At 44.0% G+C, this 15,413-nt stretch overlaps 5 protein-coding genes across 5 annotated transcripts; 2 read left to right on the top strand and 3 right to left on the bottom strand.

The window, feature by feature from the left end:
- Nucleotides 1–30: 30 nt before the first annotated feature.
- Nucleotides 31–538, bottom strand: O0I10_007869 (uncharacterized protein; the record flags this gene model as incomplete). Its single annotated transcript, XM_058487881.1, has 3 exons — nucleotides 31–333; nucleotides 392–456; nucleotides 514–538. 3 exons carry the CDS (start codon nucleotides 536–538, stop codon nucleotides 31–33), a joined length of 393 nt encoding a protein of 130 aa, XP_058341459.1.
- An 892-nt stretch (nucleotides 539–1,430) lies between these two features.
- Nucleotides 1,431–7,604, bottom strand: O0I10_007868 (uncharacterized protein; the record flags this gene model as incomplete). Its single annotated transcript, XM_058487880.1, has 5 exons — nucleotides 1,431–5,204; nucleotides 5,263–6,747; nucleotides 6,808–6,993; nucleotides 7,052–7,120; nucleotides 7,185–7,604. The coding sequence occupies 5 exons, from the start codon at nucleotides 7,602–7,604 to the stop codon at nucleotides 1,431–1,433; spliced, it is 5,934 nt and encodes a 1,977-aa protein (XP_058341458.1).
- A 394-nt stretch (nucleotides 7,605–7,998) lies between these two features.
- On the top strand, nucleotides 7,999–9,902 carry O0I10_007867 (uncharacterized protein; the record flags this gene model as incomplete). Its single annotated transcript, XM_058487879.1, has 6 exons — nucleotides 7,999–8,347; nucleotides 8,403–8,555; nucleotides 8,627–9,137; nucleotides 9,206–9,338; nucleotides 9,402–9,579; nucleotides 9,646–9,902. The coding sequence occupies 6 exons, from the start codon at nucleotides 7,999–8,001 to the stop codon at nucleotides 9,900–9,902; spliced, it is 1,581 nt and encodes a 526-aa protein (XP_058341457.1).
- A 208-nt stretch (nucleotides 9,903–10,110) lies between these two features.
- O0I10_007866 (uncharacterized protein) lies at nucleotides 10,111–12,310 on the bottom strand (the record flags this gene model as incomplete). The annotated part of the gene is made up of 12 exons (XM_058487878.1): nucleotides 10,111–10,218; nucleotides 10,280–10,378; nucleotides 10,437–10,579; nucleotides 10,633–11,041; nucleotides 11,097–11,228; nucleotides 11,284–11,364; nucleotides 11,419–11,472; nucleotides 11,538–11,593; nucleotides 11,650–11,938; nucleotides 11,994–12,069; nucleotides 12,126–12,207; nucleotides 12,283–12,310. The coding sequence occupies 12 exons, from the start codon at nucleotides 12,308–12,310 to the stop codon at nucleotides 10,111–10,113; spliced, it is 1,557 nt and encodes a 518-aa protein (XP_058341456.1).
- A 495-nt stretch (nucleotides 12,311–12,805) lies between these two features.
- On the top strand, nucleotides 12,806–15,243 carry O0I10_007865 (uncharacterized protein; the record flags this gene model as incomplete). Its single annotated transcript, XM_058487877.1, has 8 exons — nucleotides 12,806–13,437; nucleotides 13,493–13,818; nucleotides 13,879–14,046; nucleotides 14,107–14,429; nucleotides 14,483–14,551; nucleotides 14,619–14,848; nucleotides 14,914–15,049; nucleotides 15,118–15,243. The coding sequence occupies 8 exons, from the start codon at nucleotides 12,806–12,808 to the stop codon at nucleotides 15,241–15,243; spliced, it is 2,010 nt and encodes a 669-aa protein (XP_058341455.1).
- Between the last annotated feature and the right edge of the window lie 170 nt (nucleotides 15,244–15,413).

Here is a 15,413-nt window from a genome sequence, read left to right as displayed (position 1 = left end):
CTGCACGGCAATTATATACAAGATGAAATTCTAAGCATGCGAATGGTGTTGTTCAAACGACGAGCCTGCTGTCGCTGTAAACATGGAAGAGATGGATTTGTGATTGAAGTGTTGTTGAGACGAAGAAGATGAAGATGGCGTTGGTACAGTTGTATTATCGTCCTCATCGGTCATATTCTCATCCATCGTCATAGTTGGTGGAGGTTGTAGCCATAAGGCATTTGGTTGTACAGCGGGTCGATAATCAGGCGATGCATAGGTGATAGATGGTAAGGATGGTTGTTGTTGTTGTTGTAAGTGACCCGTGTTAGTAGGTGGTTTTAATTGTTGTTGCTAAAGGGTGTGGTAAGAAGCTGCGATCGCAGGGAAAAGCAATGTGTTATTGACTCACCTTGACGGTGCATTGATCGTCGTCGTCTTCGTCTTCCAAACGTCTCTTAACGGCGTGATTCAAACCTATAAGCTAGCGGTCAATACTACATAGCCTTACCCAACATTGACAAGTAAACTTACCATTCCCACCAAAACCGAAAGACATGCTGAAAAGAGCAGCTCCAACATATTTTCGTCAACGCGCAATTTATTATTCCCGATTTGATGACTTCCCAAACTAAGTCTTGCACTTGGTTCTTTTCAGCTTTGCGTGACACGAGTTTCCATTTTGCGTTCTACTGGAATTGAAAGTCACGCTATTCCGCTGGCGATAACGCATTGCTCATCCAAAGTATCGCGGCTTCTTTGGGGTGTTGCTATGATACAGATTGCACACTACCATGCCCTGCACTTCGAGTGAGCAATGTCCGTCGCCCTTGAGGCCATACGGGAGTGGGAAGTATTGCATTCGGACGAGCTGTCTATATAGCCTCTTGATGTAATGCGCTCTTTTCCGCAGCGTGTACTGCAAGAACATGTCCTGCACTTCGAGTGAGCAATGTCCGTCGCCCTTGAGGCCATACGGGAGTGGAAAGTATTGCATTCGGACGAGCTGTATATACAGCCTCTTGATGTAATGCGTTAGTTCTTGTAGTAATGCTGTGGAAACATTCAACCAAGCTAAGTATCATTTTCTTTCTTTCTTCAAAACCAATATTGTTATTCACACACGTGTTTCTGCTAGCTCACCTTTGACGAAGTGGAGGAGGTATTGGAGATATTACGATAACAGATTGCATACATCATACTCAGAGCAAGCCCCTGCATAGTAATGCTATTCCAATAAAAACGTACACCTTTCTAGCTACATACTATCAAACTCACATGCTGCTGTAGCATTGACACGGTATACTGGATGTTTCAATTATGGCGCTGCTCTTGCTGCAGAAGAAGAGGAACTACATGGAGTCGATTGGAAAGTCTATAAGGGTGCTGTTGAGATTCATAGGACACTGGAAAAGACGTTATGCGTCGTGTATTTATTAAAGAAGGGTATCTCATGCTGGTTTTGGGTTGTTATTACTATTAGAGGAATCCGTATCGGATATGACTGATGGCGATTTTGCAGATGAAGGAGTGGGAGCTGATGGCTGTGGTGGCTGTGGTGGTGGTTGGGATGTTGCATTGTGCTCTGGAATAGCAGTAGCAGCAGTAGTGGTAGTAGTAGTAGTGGTGGTGGTGGTGGTGGTGATGGTGCTAGCAGTAGCAGTTGTTGTTTCTGATGGCGTCATGTTGCTTTCCTCTTGAATAGCAGCGGTAGTGGATGAAGGTATTGTCGGTGTTTGTACGGATGATTGTTGTTGTTGTTGTTGATCAGCATCACCAGAAAGAACAACCTGAGCATTCTCAAATACCCAAGCTTCAGTGCCAGTGTGATGCTCTGCCAACAAGTTGTGTCGTGTCGTTTCCCAAAATTCAGCTAGTCGCGTAGCATCCGAACAAAAGTCTTGAAATTGTTGTCTTAGCAACTCCGGGTGCTGTTGTTGATGCATGTTTGACATGTTGGTCGATCCATTGCTTCCCTCGGTTGATGAAGCAGCTGCAGCTGCACGCCTACGACCCATCATGACAAGTGATGGTGTATGGTTCGTGTACAAGCGATTGTTGACCCAATAAAAGCCCTTGTTATCATGTCGAATTTGAACAAACGCCACGCCTGAACGATGAATGTACTGATCGTATTTGTATGGTTCCTTGTGATAAGTGTACTTTGCATGTACTCCCTCGGCAAGAGCACGATCAAACTTGGAATCTGCCTCCACATCAAGCACAAAGCCCATATGCCGTACAAGTGCTGCTTCATAAATGTTGTCAGGAATCCCATATCCTCCATTGTTCCCACCACTTGCAGCAGCAGCAGCATTAAGTTCAGCAACCGAAGGAGGTTTCACTGCCAAATCAATGGGCACTGGACATTGGAATGGATTGTTGTTTTCGGAATCATCATAAGCCTGATCCACAGAGCCTTCCACCACAAGTAATCCACAACGCTCAGCTTGACGACTCCAATTTTGTACCAATTCTTGTACGAGCTGTGCCATGCATCCAAGCCAATTGATTTGAAAATGGTAGCAGTTGTTGGCATTATGAATGGTATCATAATGAAGAATGGCCGTCTCTCGTCGATCGCTCTTTTTGTATGGATCCACATCAATAATCATCTCACGTGTCATTTCAAAATCCACAGATCGACGACGTCGTCTTGGCGGTGTAAATCCTGATGATGACGATGCTTGTTGTGCTGTGGAAGATGAACCTTGTTGCTGTTGCTGTTGTTGGGATTGGTTGCTTGTTGTATTGGGTGAAGGTGATCCCGTTCCTGAATTAGCTTCCTTGTCTTTGCTATCACTACCAGCCAACGAAGGTGTTGAACCTGAAGAACCAGCTGCACTTGGAGTGTTTGTTGTAGTCGCAGGTGACGATGTCTTACTCTTCATTGTGAACCAAGTGCGTTGAGTTTGCTGCTGTTGCTGCTGCTTGGGCAGGTATTCATTGTGGAGTCGATAAAAGTAATGCCCATCCAAAAAGCTATGACGACTGGTGGATGACACAAACAACGGTGGTTTACGCTGCATCAACGCATTGCCAAAAGCGACAGCATCCTCACGTGTGTTGATATCGTCAAATTGACCAATAATCCAATCCACAAACTCGCTTCCAATAAATGAGTAGGTGTAGACTTTGAAATGCCATCGCCTGTCAGCCATACGTAAGCCCGCCTTTGGATCTCGCATGGCCTGAGCAATATCCTTGGACTTGCTATCACGTGATAAACCAAGTTGTTGGCTGAGCGTGCCACCAATGGATGACAATAAACTGCTTGTGCTTGGATGACTGAAAAGCGGTGAATCGCCATTACTGCTAGTGCCTGCTGGTGGTTGTTGAACAGGCTTGATGGCCTCATTGGTGACATATGCCGAAGGATCCATTGTGGTGATACGTAAACCAAAGTCGGATACGGCTAATTCCTTTCGACGGCGATTCTTGTGCATTTCCTCACGCTCTTGTGGAGACAATGACTTGGCCTTGCGTAAGTTTTGTAACCAAATGTCAAAGAGTGCAAGACGTTTCTCTTCATCATCAAGCGTATTAAGCGAAGATGCGCCTATGTGGGTTGATAAGGGTGTATTGGCAGGTAAAGTCTCACGAGGAATGACAATGAAACGTGCTCTCCAGAAACGTAAGTTGTCGGTAAGTTCATCCTGATAACCAGCAACAAGATGATCCAGGTAATTCCATGCATACAATAAACTCGGGTAGCTGAATGATACACTCTTGGGTCGATAGGTGGATAAATTCTTTGGCCATATAGCACACTTGTATCCGGTCTTTTTGGTATCAAATGTGATTTGACGCACGTAACGACGCACCTCCACGTTTTGGCACGATGAATCAAATGTCAGCTGATGAACTTGATACCCCATAGATAGCCACCACACCATGTGCTTCCATTTGGCTGTATCCTCTTCAGCATCACTTCGTGCAATAGTTTTGCTCATAGCAATCGTTGTCGTGCTCGTTGTTGTTGTCCCACCACCACCAGGAACGCCACTGCCACTACCACTGCCTGATGTGGCTGCTGCTACAGCTGCAGATGGTGCTGCAAGTCCGCCTCCTCCTACAACCGTATTCGTAGGAGCTGCTATACCACTGCCTGGTAATGGTCCACTTGTACTGCTTATGAATGGTGTACTATTGACATCCTTGGCCGGTCCAGTATGACCACCCACGCCATCATAGGCATTCGTAGTAGCACCTGCTGATGCTGTAATTGACTTGAAATGATTGACATGATGTTGCTGTTGTTGTTGGTAATGATGATGATGGTTGTGGCTGCTTCCTGTGACATCAACAATGATTTGAAAACCTTGCGCAAGACGCTGGCTAATCATTTCTTGTAGCAAGTTGGCTGTGCGCTTATGTTCTGAAATGGATCGATCACCGGCTTGATACAAGTTAACGTCTTCACTTGCAGAGACAGTATACATGTAATGACGATAATCCTTTTTGAGCTCCTCGTTGGATGGGAAGTAGTCAGTGGTCAAAGGAAGACAAGCTGGGCACGTGAGGGATCTCCAATGCACACGAGGCCCATCGTATTGGTCGACACGTGGTAAAGCATGCAGCCATCGTCGCAAATGACTCGTAAATAACATGGTATAATCGGATGGATTGCATGGATTGATCATGACATTTCTCAATGCATTGTTCCTTCCAGTAATGGCGCTACTATGCAAAGGCGATGATGATGTCCTGTATTGTCCACCAAAGCTTGTCCTTAGAGCTGCATCGCTGTTCCCCGAATGCTTGTGTACTGAAGGAACACTGCCTACTTGTCGTGGTGATGGATTGTTGGATTTGCGTGCATCTCCACCACCACCTGCTGCTGCCGTACCACCAGCGACGCCTCTACCACCACTGCCAATACCGCTACCACCAAAGCCGCCTCTGATGGGTACTGGATCCACCGTACTCGAACTCACGAGCATCAAATCCTCATCATCCACTGCCATGTTGCTGCTGCTAGGTGAATCTACAGCCAATCCAATATGGCTGCTGTTGAGAGTCCCACGTCTTGGTGTTCGTACTCGTGCCGTAGTAGTACCATCTTCGGCTGTATTGCGTCCAGGTGAAGTTCCTTTGAAGATATCACTGGCTCGCATTGGATGATCATCTTTGCGGACATTGTTGTCAAATGTAATCTTGCTACCTGCTTGCTGGGATTGCGATAATATCGACATCATCCGACGCTGGTCTCCATGATGCCAAGTCTATTGGTAAGGAAGATTAACATAGGGATGCTATACATAGTCAAGTCTTTGTACTTACCATATTGGATTTTAACCCAGTATTATTCTTCATCAACCAATTCTCAGTGTCTTGACCTCGATCAGGGCTTTCAAATGAGTTCTTTTGCTTCGTTGGTGTCATAAGCTTTTGTGTTGGCGTGGAAGAAGCTGGTATCCGTCGACCAAATCTTGGTTCAGGTGAATCTTTAAATACAGCCGAATCGTATCTTGCATAATCCGCTGCCGCCAATTTGTTGCTTTCAGCTCCCTGCTGCTGTTGTTGTTGCTGTTGTAATTGTTGCTGTTGCTGCTGCTGTAACAAAGAATGATGTTGTCGCATGGATGCAAAATTGGCTGATCTCGAAAGGTATGCTTCACTGTTGCCAGTTGTTGAATCAATCGATTTGCTCAACTTGTCATTGAGACTGCTGCTGCTGCGTTGTGTGCGAAGACGAGATGATGCTGATGATGATGATCCTTCTTGTTGTTGGCTCAAGTATGGAATAGAAATACCAGCAAGATCATGCTCCATAATACCCATCATCTGCAACTCGTACATTTTGCATCGTGTACGAAACTTGTCTCTCTTTTGTAAAAAGTTGCCTTGAGAATAAAAGCTGCAGTCGATCCAATGTGGCACAGAATAATACGTGTAGGTATTTGGCAGCGCGTCATCCTCATACATGGGATCCCATGTTTTGTGTTTGCTCATCATCAATGTCTTCGTCTCTGGTGATCCTCCTGTTCCTCCTTTGTATCGTTGTTGTGTGGCTGAAAGATGTAGCTGTTCTTGCAAAACCTCGTTGGGTGGTGGTGATGATTTGTACACGAATAAGGGAGTCACGTGTAATGGCAGTGGCGACAAACATACAAGGTCCATGGCGATACCATTATCGGTCATTCGTTCATTTGTCAATCGAAGTAACTTTTTACTGGCTTCAAATTTGCCTGGCCCTGGAGTAACGAGTATGACTGACAAGCCAGTACGCATCAAATCACGATCCACATAATGGTTATCAAAGGGATTCAATGCCAAGTTGACGGCTTCCAGCACATTGCCTTCATAGGCTATCGAGATTCGCCCACTTAGTGATGCCTTTGACTCTTGATCACCCTTTTTCTCGCCATGACGCATCAACACACTTTGCTGAAACTTGAGTTGCTCATCCTTGAGGGGTCCAATGATAGCCATCCAATCATCCACTGTTTCCCAATCTGCCACCACCTTGTAGAAATCCTTGTAATATCTTCCATCCTCAGTTTTGATAACTAGCGCATCGTCCACAGGCGGGTCGTCATAAAAGACTCTTGTAAACAGGACAAACGAGACAACATGGTTGGTTCCTTCTTCCTTCCACTTTTGAAATAGCTCTGGTAGGAAATGATAGACGACCTTCTCATAGTAGAGCTCTCCATCCTCATCGAACTCCCACATTTCACGTGACATTTGGATAAAGACAAAGTATTTTGCTGAGCTTGATCGAAAGATCATCCTTGTGTTCTCGTCAATGTATCCAGACATCATCTAAGTTGACAAGTTAGCATCTTCATAGGTGATAATGCTGAATTGTGTATATAGATTTACCTCCACATCATTCGAGAATTGTCGCCGAATGGTTGCTTTAATGACACCTGCATAGACAATCTTCTTTTCTGCATAAACGCATGTGCCTCGAAGATGCTGCTGAAGACGCCACATGTCACTACGACCCAGATATTGTTCTTTGAAAGATAATTCCACATGATCCAATGCTGCTGCTGAAGGATCAATCTAATAAATTAGGAGCTTAATAGCTGTTTTTACATACATGTCAAATGCCATATCTTACCAATTCCAAATAAACTTCCAAACGAGACCGTAGATTGAATCGATCGGCAATATCTCGAGAGATGGATATCTAACATCATACATCATGTTATTCATTACCCATACTCCCATATGAAAGCAAATCATCCACCAACCTGTAAATGTTGTTGTCGGGTTAATGCCTCACGGTCTGCCAATCCTGCTTTCACGATAATGGGGGGACGCTGTGGCGACTGCTGCTGCTGCTGTTGCTGTGAACTTGCTCCTCCACCACCAGCCTGCTGTTTTTGCGTTACTGAAGACTTGTTTTGCGAAGACGACTGTTGTTGTGCTTGTTGTTGCTGTGTTTGCTGAGGAAAGTGAATGCGTAGTAGTTGCCCGTCGCGAAAGTTGGGAAACTGATCGGGATTCACGACAGCGTCTTGATTCGAGTAAGTGCCGGGATCGTGAAACCATAGCACCACAGGCTTTTGTGACAAGAGAGGACCCGCAATTGGAAATGCTGACAATACATTGCTTTGTGTGGTAGTTGTGTTGGTGCTGGCGGTGCTAATGGCGGCTGTACTGGTAGGCATGTCCAACAACGAAACGCACAGTGCAACAAGAGCGGAAAGCAAAGCGTAGATTACAGCCAACTCATCACGTGCCCATATGCTTTATGCCCATCAACGTTCTTCATCTTCCCATCCCCACCTACTACTCCGCACCTTTGATTACAATAAAAATGTATGCCATCTCTATCAACTTTGTATACGTATACAACACATAAAAGCTATTGGATTACTATCTTCCTTTCTACTACTTTTGCATGTTGCTATTATCAGCTAAAGGGTTGGAAACCCCGATATTCTAGCTTATTGGCCGTCTCGGGCCGGAGATTTATATGCTCAGGTGCAAAGAGACGTGAACACAAAGGTCTTTTTCCCCCCTTTTCTTCTTTCGGTTGGCAGATACTAGGCTGTTATAGTCATGCCATTTGACCTTGGGCCAATTTCTCATCCCAATAGTGATGACATATGGTCTGACGCCCTTGCACCCATTATACGCACATTTTCTTTTTCACAGCTCGAAACCGTTCTATATGCGTTCCTGCCAACTAGGATTGAGCAACACGTGCCAAAGACAGGCATCTATGCTGTTGATACCTTTGTCATTACTGCAAGTGTTACCCTAATCCTTACCGTTGCTAAATTGACCCTGCTTCTTCTCACTACAATCTTGACCCGCTTGAAGCACAAAAGAGATATGGAGCTGGCGAATCAAGGCTACTTAACTATCGTCGTTGAGCCTTCGGTTGCCCAAGATGACTACCATATTAGTAAGTTGCCTATCGGCTGTTGCATAATCTCTGCTAAACCTTTTTCTGTTATTAGCATCCAATGTTTATCACCAAGCACTTTCCCGTCTTGTCTCCCAAGGTATCCAATCCAAAGCAACGGGTTCATACACGCTGAAACCAAACTTTGAACTTGATCATGCACCCACGGAGCCGCCAAAATTTGACATGATCCCACATCCGGGACAAGGTTTGTATTCGGCTATAGTAGTACTCGAGTCAATAACGTAGGTATTAAATCTTTTTACTTTACGTACATAGCTTGTACAATTCAACATGGAGAATGCACTTTCCAAATCATGTTCCAAGAACAACGTCGTTCGCCAGCAAACATCACTGATAGCAAGTCTTCTTCCTCAGCAGCAGCAGCATCATCCTCATCATCCCCTTCTCAACCAAGTCCAATCCAAATTTCTATGAAAGGTTGTCGTGAACAAGGCGCCACCATATCTGTACTATCAACTTTCCTTGAACGTATCGCACATGATTACATCACATACACTGAAGAAGCCAAACGGAGCCAAGAGCGTCGGTCACGATACAATTATTCAGCTTCAGGGAAATGGATACGCATTTGTCCTTTACATGCAATGCAAAATGGCTTACGTACCGTTGCGTTACGTTCAGAAAGTGAAGCCATCCTTAAGAAAGATCTCGATATCTTTATCCGTAACAAGGACTTTTACAAGCGTATTGGTGCACCTTATACACGTGGTTATCTCTTTCATGGACGACCTGGTACAGGAAAAACGAGTCTCGTGTTTGCAATGGCGTAAGTGTTTAACAACTTTTCATCATGTCGATAGGTCTCTTACAAAAAAGATCACATGTATAATATAGGTCTGCTTTGCACCGAGACTTGTACTTCATGAATCTGGGATATGTGGATTCTGACTCTGAGCTATTCCAAGCGTTTGCTACTGTTCCTCCAAATTCCATCATCGTGTTTGAGGATGTTGATACCATGACGGATGTAAGCTATCATAGTCTCCATCATTCACCCCCATGGCCTTAATAATGCATTCGATGATTATAGGTATTGCATCGAAGAAAAGCGTCAGCCCAAGTCAGTGACACATCCATGGATCGTAATCCTCGCTTTAATCTGAGCACCTTTTTATCGATCCTTGACGGCCATGTCCTTGAGGAAGGTATCATTTTCATCATGACTACCAATTATCCTGAAGTACTTGATCCAGCAGTGATTCGTCCAGGTGCGATACATAGAAAACGTTGACACATAGCATCAACTCATGTTGTTGATTTTATTACATGTATAGGGCGAATGGATATTCATTTGGACCTTAGTTACAGTACACACTATCAAATCAGGCGCATGTATGGCATTGTCCACCAAGATTGTGATCGAAATAGCAGTTTGGATGATGTATACCCTGACCTAGAGCGAGAGATTCCAGAATACCTTATTCCACCGAGTGAAATCATGCAAATCATGGTTGCATGTCGAGAGAACACCGATGAGATCCCCACAAAACTTCGAGAGCTCGTACAGCGTTATAAGCTCATAGATGCCTAATTCTCACAAATTCGGCCAGGAATACAATCCATGGACGCCGCCTTTTCCATAACACTTCCCCACCATCAAATGTGCTTCATAGACATTGTAGCTAACCCATACCATCCCTTATCACCTATATTAGACACTTGAGTACTCGACAAAGCGATGACCCATTAATAAAATGCAAACTAAGCTAAAACTACAACATGCACTCCTCATTTGCGAATTAAACATAGCTGACATCGCTCGTGTTTATTACATTGTATTGTCCTGCTTGTTCCATCTTGGTACCAAATTGATCGTACGTTAGCCGGAAGCGTAGCCTTAGTGGTTCCTACAAGACATCATTTATGAATACGCTATTGATGATCAAATCCTGCTAAAGCGGGGTGTACCTGTTGTGGATTGTTCACAGCTACCCACTGGAAAACGGCACGCGTTGACTTTGGAGGAATCACGGATCCAGAAATACTTCCCATCTTGATTTGCATGCTCTGAACGCAGATATCAATAAGCCTATTGTACGCTTTCACTAATATCTAACACACTTGCCTTGGGAGTTGCTACTTGAAGTTCCAGATCCTCCATAGGGGCGGTAGAATCGTTTGAAAAGAAAAATCGTAGCTTGATAAGGGAGACCACGCGCTCATAAATTTGTAAATGTACTTTGAGACCATTCTTGTCATGTATCAAAACTATCATACACGTCATGAGAAGTTTGCGTTGGGGTTACTTTTTACAAGCTTACATGTATCTTGCTCTTGTCCAGCAGGAGGAGTAGAAGGGGCAATAGTATTAGTAGTTGTAGTGGGTGATTGCCAAGGGCTGTCGTGTGTAGTAGATGATGATGGGGAATCAGTATCAAGCCGAATATGACCTGAAGTGTCGTCATCGTCGAGATCAATCAAGTTGTCGACGGGTGGTGTTGGAGTAGATGATACAGGTGGCGGTGGTGGTGAAGTAGTGGTTTGTGTTGATGTCAATGCCTGGATATCATATTGTGTATCAAAGTTGCCTTTTTCCACATCCGAGTATTTGGAGAGCACCTTATCCAACAAGGAAGATAAAGGAATGACAGCATCCATCTCATCGGTACTTTCATTTTCAATCACTTCCTTGACCTTTTCATACGCTTGGTGACATACATAATGCAGATCCTTGACAATCATATCAGCTGGGAGGTTCATGTATACGTCATGTTTCCCTTTTTACCTTCATGGACCGATCAATTGATTCACCAGGTCGCATACTCTCAAGCAATTCATAGAGCACAATAGCCTTGCTACGGATGCCTCGGATCTGATCAGCAAACTTTTGCTTGTAATCTGGCTTATCTCGTTGTTCCTATCAAAACCATTAGCACACAAACAGCTCAATCCCATGACATACATCTACTTACATATCCTGTTAACAACTTCATTATGACATCTGCAAGCTTCAAGTCCTCCTTTGTTCCTCGTCGGATGTGTTCTTGTAATTTCTATCCAATGAATGTGAGTGCCTTGTACAATTTCGAACAAAAAGGGACACCTACAGCTGATAATCGCACTCGATCTTGTTCCTCTAGTTCTTCCGGAGTTCTCAACACCTATCCATGTCCAAATAAGAAACCACCCTAATTATCCCGGCATATGGTTCTTCATTCTTACTTACCGAGTTGGATGTCAATGCTGAAATGGAAGATTCTCGTATCTCGGGAAATTGATATCCTGTTGTTCAATAGGTAAGTAACCATATTACATTATATCATAAACACAATACTCACCTCTTTGCCGTAATAACCGATACATGCTGTTGATATTAGCAAAGTCATCGCGATATCCAAGCCGATCCACCAAAGCAATCTTCCATTCTCTGATCATGTACAATATCCGTTCCATCACAGGATCCTCTCCCGCGTATCCATGAATAACCGAGTCAAAATGCGCCCAATCGGTCGTCTTTGATTTTCGTGCAGTTGCTGGAAACATTTGTACAAGTGCATTCAGGAATTCTTTACTGGCAATCTGCAATTGGAAGGGATATCCACATTTTTTCACGCAAAGGTCGAGGAGCTATCGAACAATGGTCAATATGACTTGTATCCTTGACATTGGTGTTGTAGCATACCGTTAAAGCAAGTAGTGCTTCGGCTTTGTTCTTGCTATTGACATAACGCACTATCCCCACAGCAGCTACTCTTGGACTATATACATAATAAACATGAGTTCGTCTATCGATTCAAAAGGGATAATGACTTACAAGGATCCTTGCTTCTCGTTAATAAGGACGCAGATCTCTCGGTTCAACGCTGGATCAGGACCAGAGGCCTTGCAGGCATCAGCTTTTTAAGTGCAAAGTGGCATGTTGGCATTGGAATTGAGGGCTGTACAATATGAAGAGATAAGGGTCAACTTACCAATGAGACCTTGCAGGTAATCTGCCATGGTGCGTTCGTGTGCTATTACAAGAAGGAAGAGAGGAAAAAAAGCTTTGACTCTGCAAGGTATCCGTCCCAAATTGTCCTTGGTTACACAGCCTAGATTTACTTGAGATGCAAAAAGTCCTCCACTCTGTGTGTGATTCAAGGGCATACAATTCGTCATCTTGGAGTGTGTGATACTATGCAAGTTGTCCTGCTATAAAGTAGATGGGCCAAATGATACAATCATAAAAGAGATGGAGTCTGCTTTAATAAAGTTGGTATCCAAATCACAATGACAATAGAGATGGGACAGTTATGGACTTGCACTTTATGCTCCTGCATGCTGTCAAGTGATGAAAGAAGGATAAGGTTTCCATGGAGATCCAACTAGCTGAAGCGTATGGAAAGTGACATCCATTTACCTGTCGTCTCCAGAGCGACGAAGAATGATCGGTCGGACACTAAAATGACCACTTGGAAAATCGAGTGAGATCCCTCCTCTCCCTTTATCAGCATAATGGACCAAAAGAGGCGATTGCAGGGACGACAAATCACACGATCGGCTTCATTACCAAACACTAAGCCGTCTTTGCGCAGTGGGCGTAATAATGCGTTCGAGTTATTGAACATGGACTCTACATCTCATTCCTATTCAACCAACAAGAAGAAACGGAAAAAGAAAAGCAAGCTTTCCAATGGCAGCGATTCACCTTGTCCACCATCTCCCACCTCGACTTGTCAACGTCGACCACTTGCTGATACTACCAACCACATGCGTCCATCGTCTCATATGTCTTCCTCCTCTATCTCCTCCTCCTCCAAGTCGTCACCTACACCAACACCACCAACGAATAGCAACACTGATGCGGATAATGCACCACCGAGCAGCATATCATTTTGGGATTATCTTCGAGATGAAGTGACCGTATCCGACTTTGATACAACACAAGAGATCAAACGTGAGCGCATCAACAACTTTCTCGCTGTTCCAGCTGCCGTAGAGAAACTGATGGGCTTTGGCTTTGTCGTTTGTCTCGATTCTTTCTTGTACACATTCACTATTCTTCCACTTCGATTCATGCTTGCCTTCTACCATTGCATGCAGCACATGTATCACAATATCCAAGTTCTTATCTACGGCGAAGGCCGGTAAGTCAATAGCACTTGCATGATTCTAATGATGATGTTGATGATGATGCTATAGGTTAATATCATTACGTCCTTCTCAAAAATGTGATCTACTCAAAGGATTCTTGGCCATGATCACCTGTACCGTCATGTCTATGCTTGAACCTTCCAGGATATACCATTCGATTCGTGGTCAAGCCGTCTTGAAGCTTTACGTCATTTTCAATTGCTTGGAGGTGTTTGACAAGCTGTGTTGCTCAGTCGGGAATGATATCTTGGATGCTCTGTTTTCAAAATCTACATTGGGTAACCAGCACCAGAACACCAGCGCAAGTAGCACTGTTTACGCGAAAAGACAATTACGCCCAATCACCCTATTTATTCTAGCCACGGGCTATATGAGTAAGTGGATTTACGCAATAGATGTTCTTTTGTGATTGACACATCATGTTCTCTACCTAGTTCTTCACACCTCGGTGCTATTTTTTGAAATGATCACGCTCAATGTTGCTATCAATTTCTATTCGAATGCTCTGCTCTCGCTGCTTATCTCCAACCAATTTGTCGAGATCAAACAATCCGTATTCAAACGTTTCGAAAAGGAGAACTTATTTCAGCTTAGCTGTAGCGGTAAGAGAGATCATTATTATTCCTTCTACATGTGCGGGATGGCTCATTTGTATTGAATAGACATGGTGGAACGCTTTCAACAGGTGGCCTTTCTGCTTATCATCACGCTTCGTAATGTGGTTGAATTGTCCGAGTCATCACCTTCTTCCATATTGCCTTCGACCTTTGTGCCTTTGATCAAGCTACCAGCCACAGCCACAGTGAGCGCACTCATGACCCCGGTGATGATGGTGATTGCTTCAGAGCTCATTGTCGACTGGTTAAAGCATGCGTTCATCACCAAGTTCAACCAGATTCGCCCCTCCATTTATGGTAAATACATTGATGTGCTATGCAAGGATCTTGTTGTTGGAAGTCCTGGTCGCTTGAGTGGCCGACGGAATGTAAGTAATGGAAAAGGAATGACATTTAGCGTGGTTGCTAACAATACAAACAGGCTTTTGTGGATCAATCACCCGTGGTTTCTCGCCGTATTGGATTTCCTGCCCTACCACTTGCTTGCTTGGTAAAGTATCGGGGAATCATTAAAGTTAAACCTACCGTGAATTAACCCAATCACTCGCCTTTGATAGATTGTGCGGATGTTCCAGCAGCTGATGCCAATGATTATGGGCAACTCAAATGGTGGTGAACAAGGTTCTACAACGTTGGCATCCATTCTAGCACGCAACTTTTTGGATTTTACTGTATTCTTACCCTCCCACGTGGTTCATGCCTTGCGTGATGGCTGGCTCGAGACTGTCTTTGACCACGCAATCCAATTTGTCGGCCGTATCATTGTTATTGGCGTGCTTTTAATATGGTAAGTAGAAGGTGTGTGTTTGCGATCCTTTGGGACTCATTTATGCACGCGCGTAAATCGATTAGTTTGCTGGCGGTGAAAGTCTTTGTGGGTATCAATTTGCTTGGCTTTGCTTATCGACGCTATGCAAGTATGACAACACGTGATACGGTGGAAACCGAAAAGGATAAAGAAATGAAGGAAATGAACAAAAATGAAGAGGCAAGTACAGCTCCTTTTGCATAATGGGATTCCTTTTGTTAACCACGTACCTCTTTTTCTCATATTAGATCTATCAGAAGGAATTGCGATCTTATCTCAACGATCCAGCCGACAGCGTCATGGGTAAAGTTCCCGTCAAATACACATTGGAGAACGTGGATCGGTTTTCCATGGTCAAGAGCAGAATACCATAGCATAAAATTATTTCACTACGTATAAAAAGCTTTCATGTAATGTTCACTTAAACAGTGTTTGATGGATCCACATCCTTGCTGGCAACGGCAGTACTCCTTAATAACATCTCCCCCCAAAAAAAGCATCATTATCATTCTTGTTACATTTCCCTACCCGCAATACAATGAAA

The sequence above is a fragment of the Lichtheimia ornata genome (assembly GCF_029851405.1).
Source record: "Lichtheimia ornata isolate CBS 291.66 chromosome Unknown scaffold00039, whole genome shotgun sequence".
Classification (NCBI taxonomy): domain Eukaryota; kingdom Fungi; phylum Mucoromycota; class Mucoromycetes; order Mucorales; family Lichtheimiaceae; genus Lichtheimia; species Lichtheimia ornata.
Note: the sequence above shows the minus strand (reverse complement) of the source record. Positions and strands in the feature narration are given on the sequence as shown.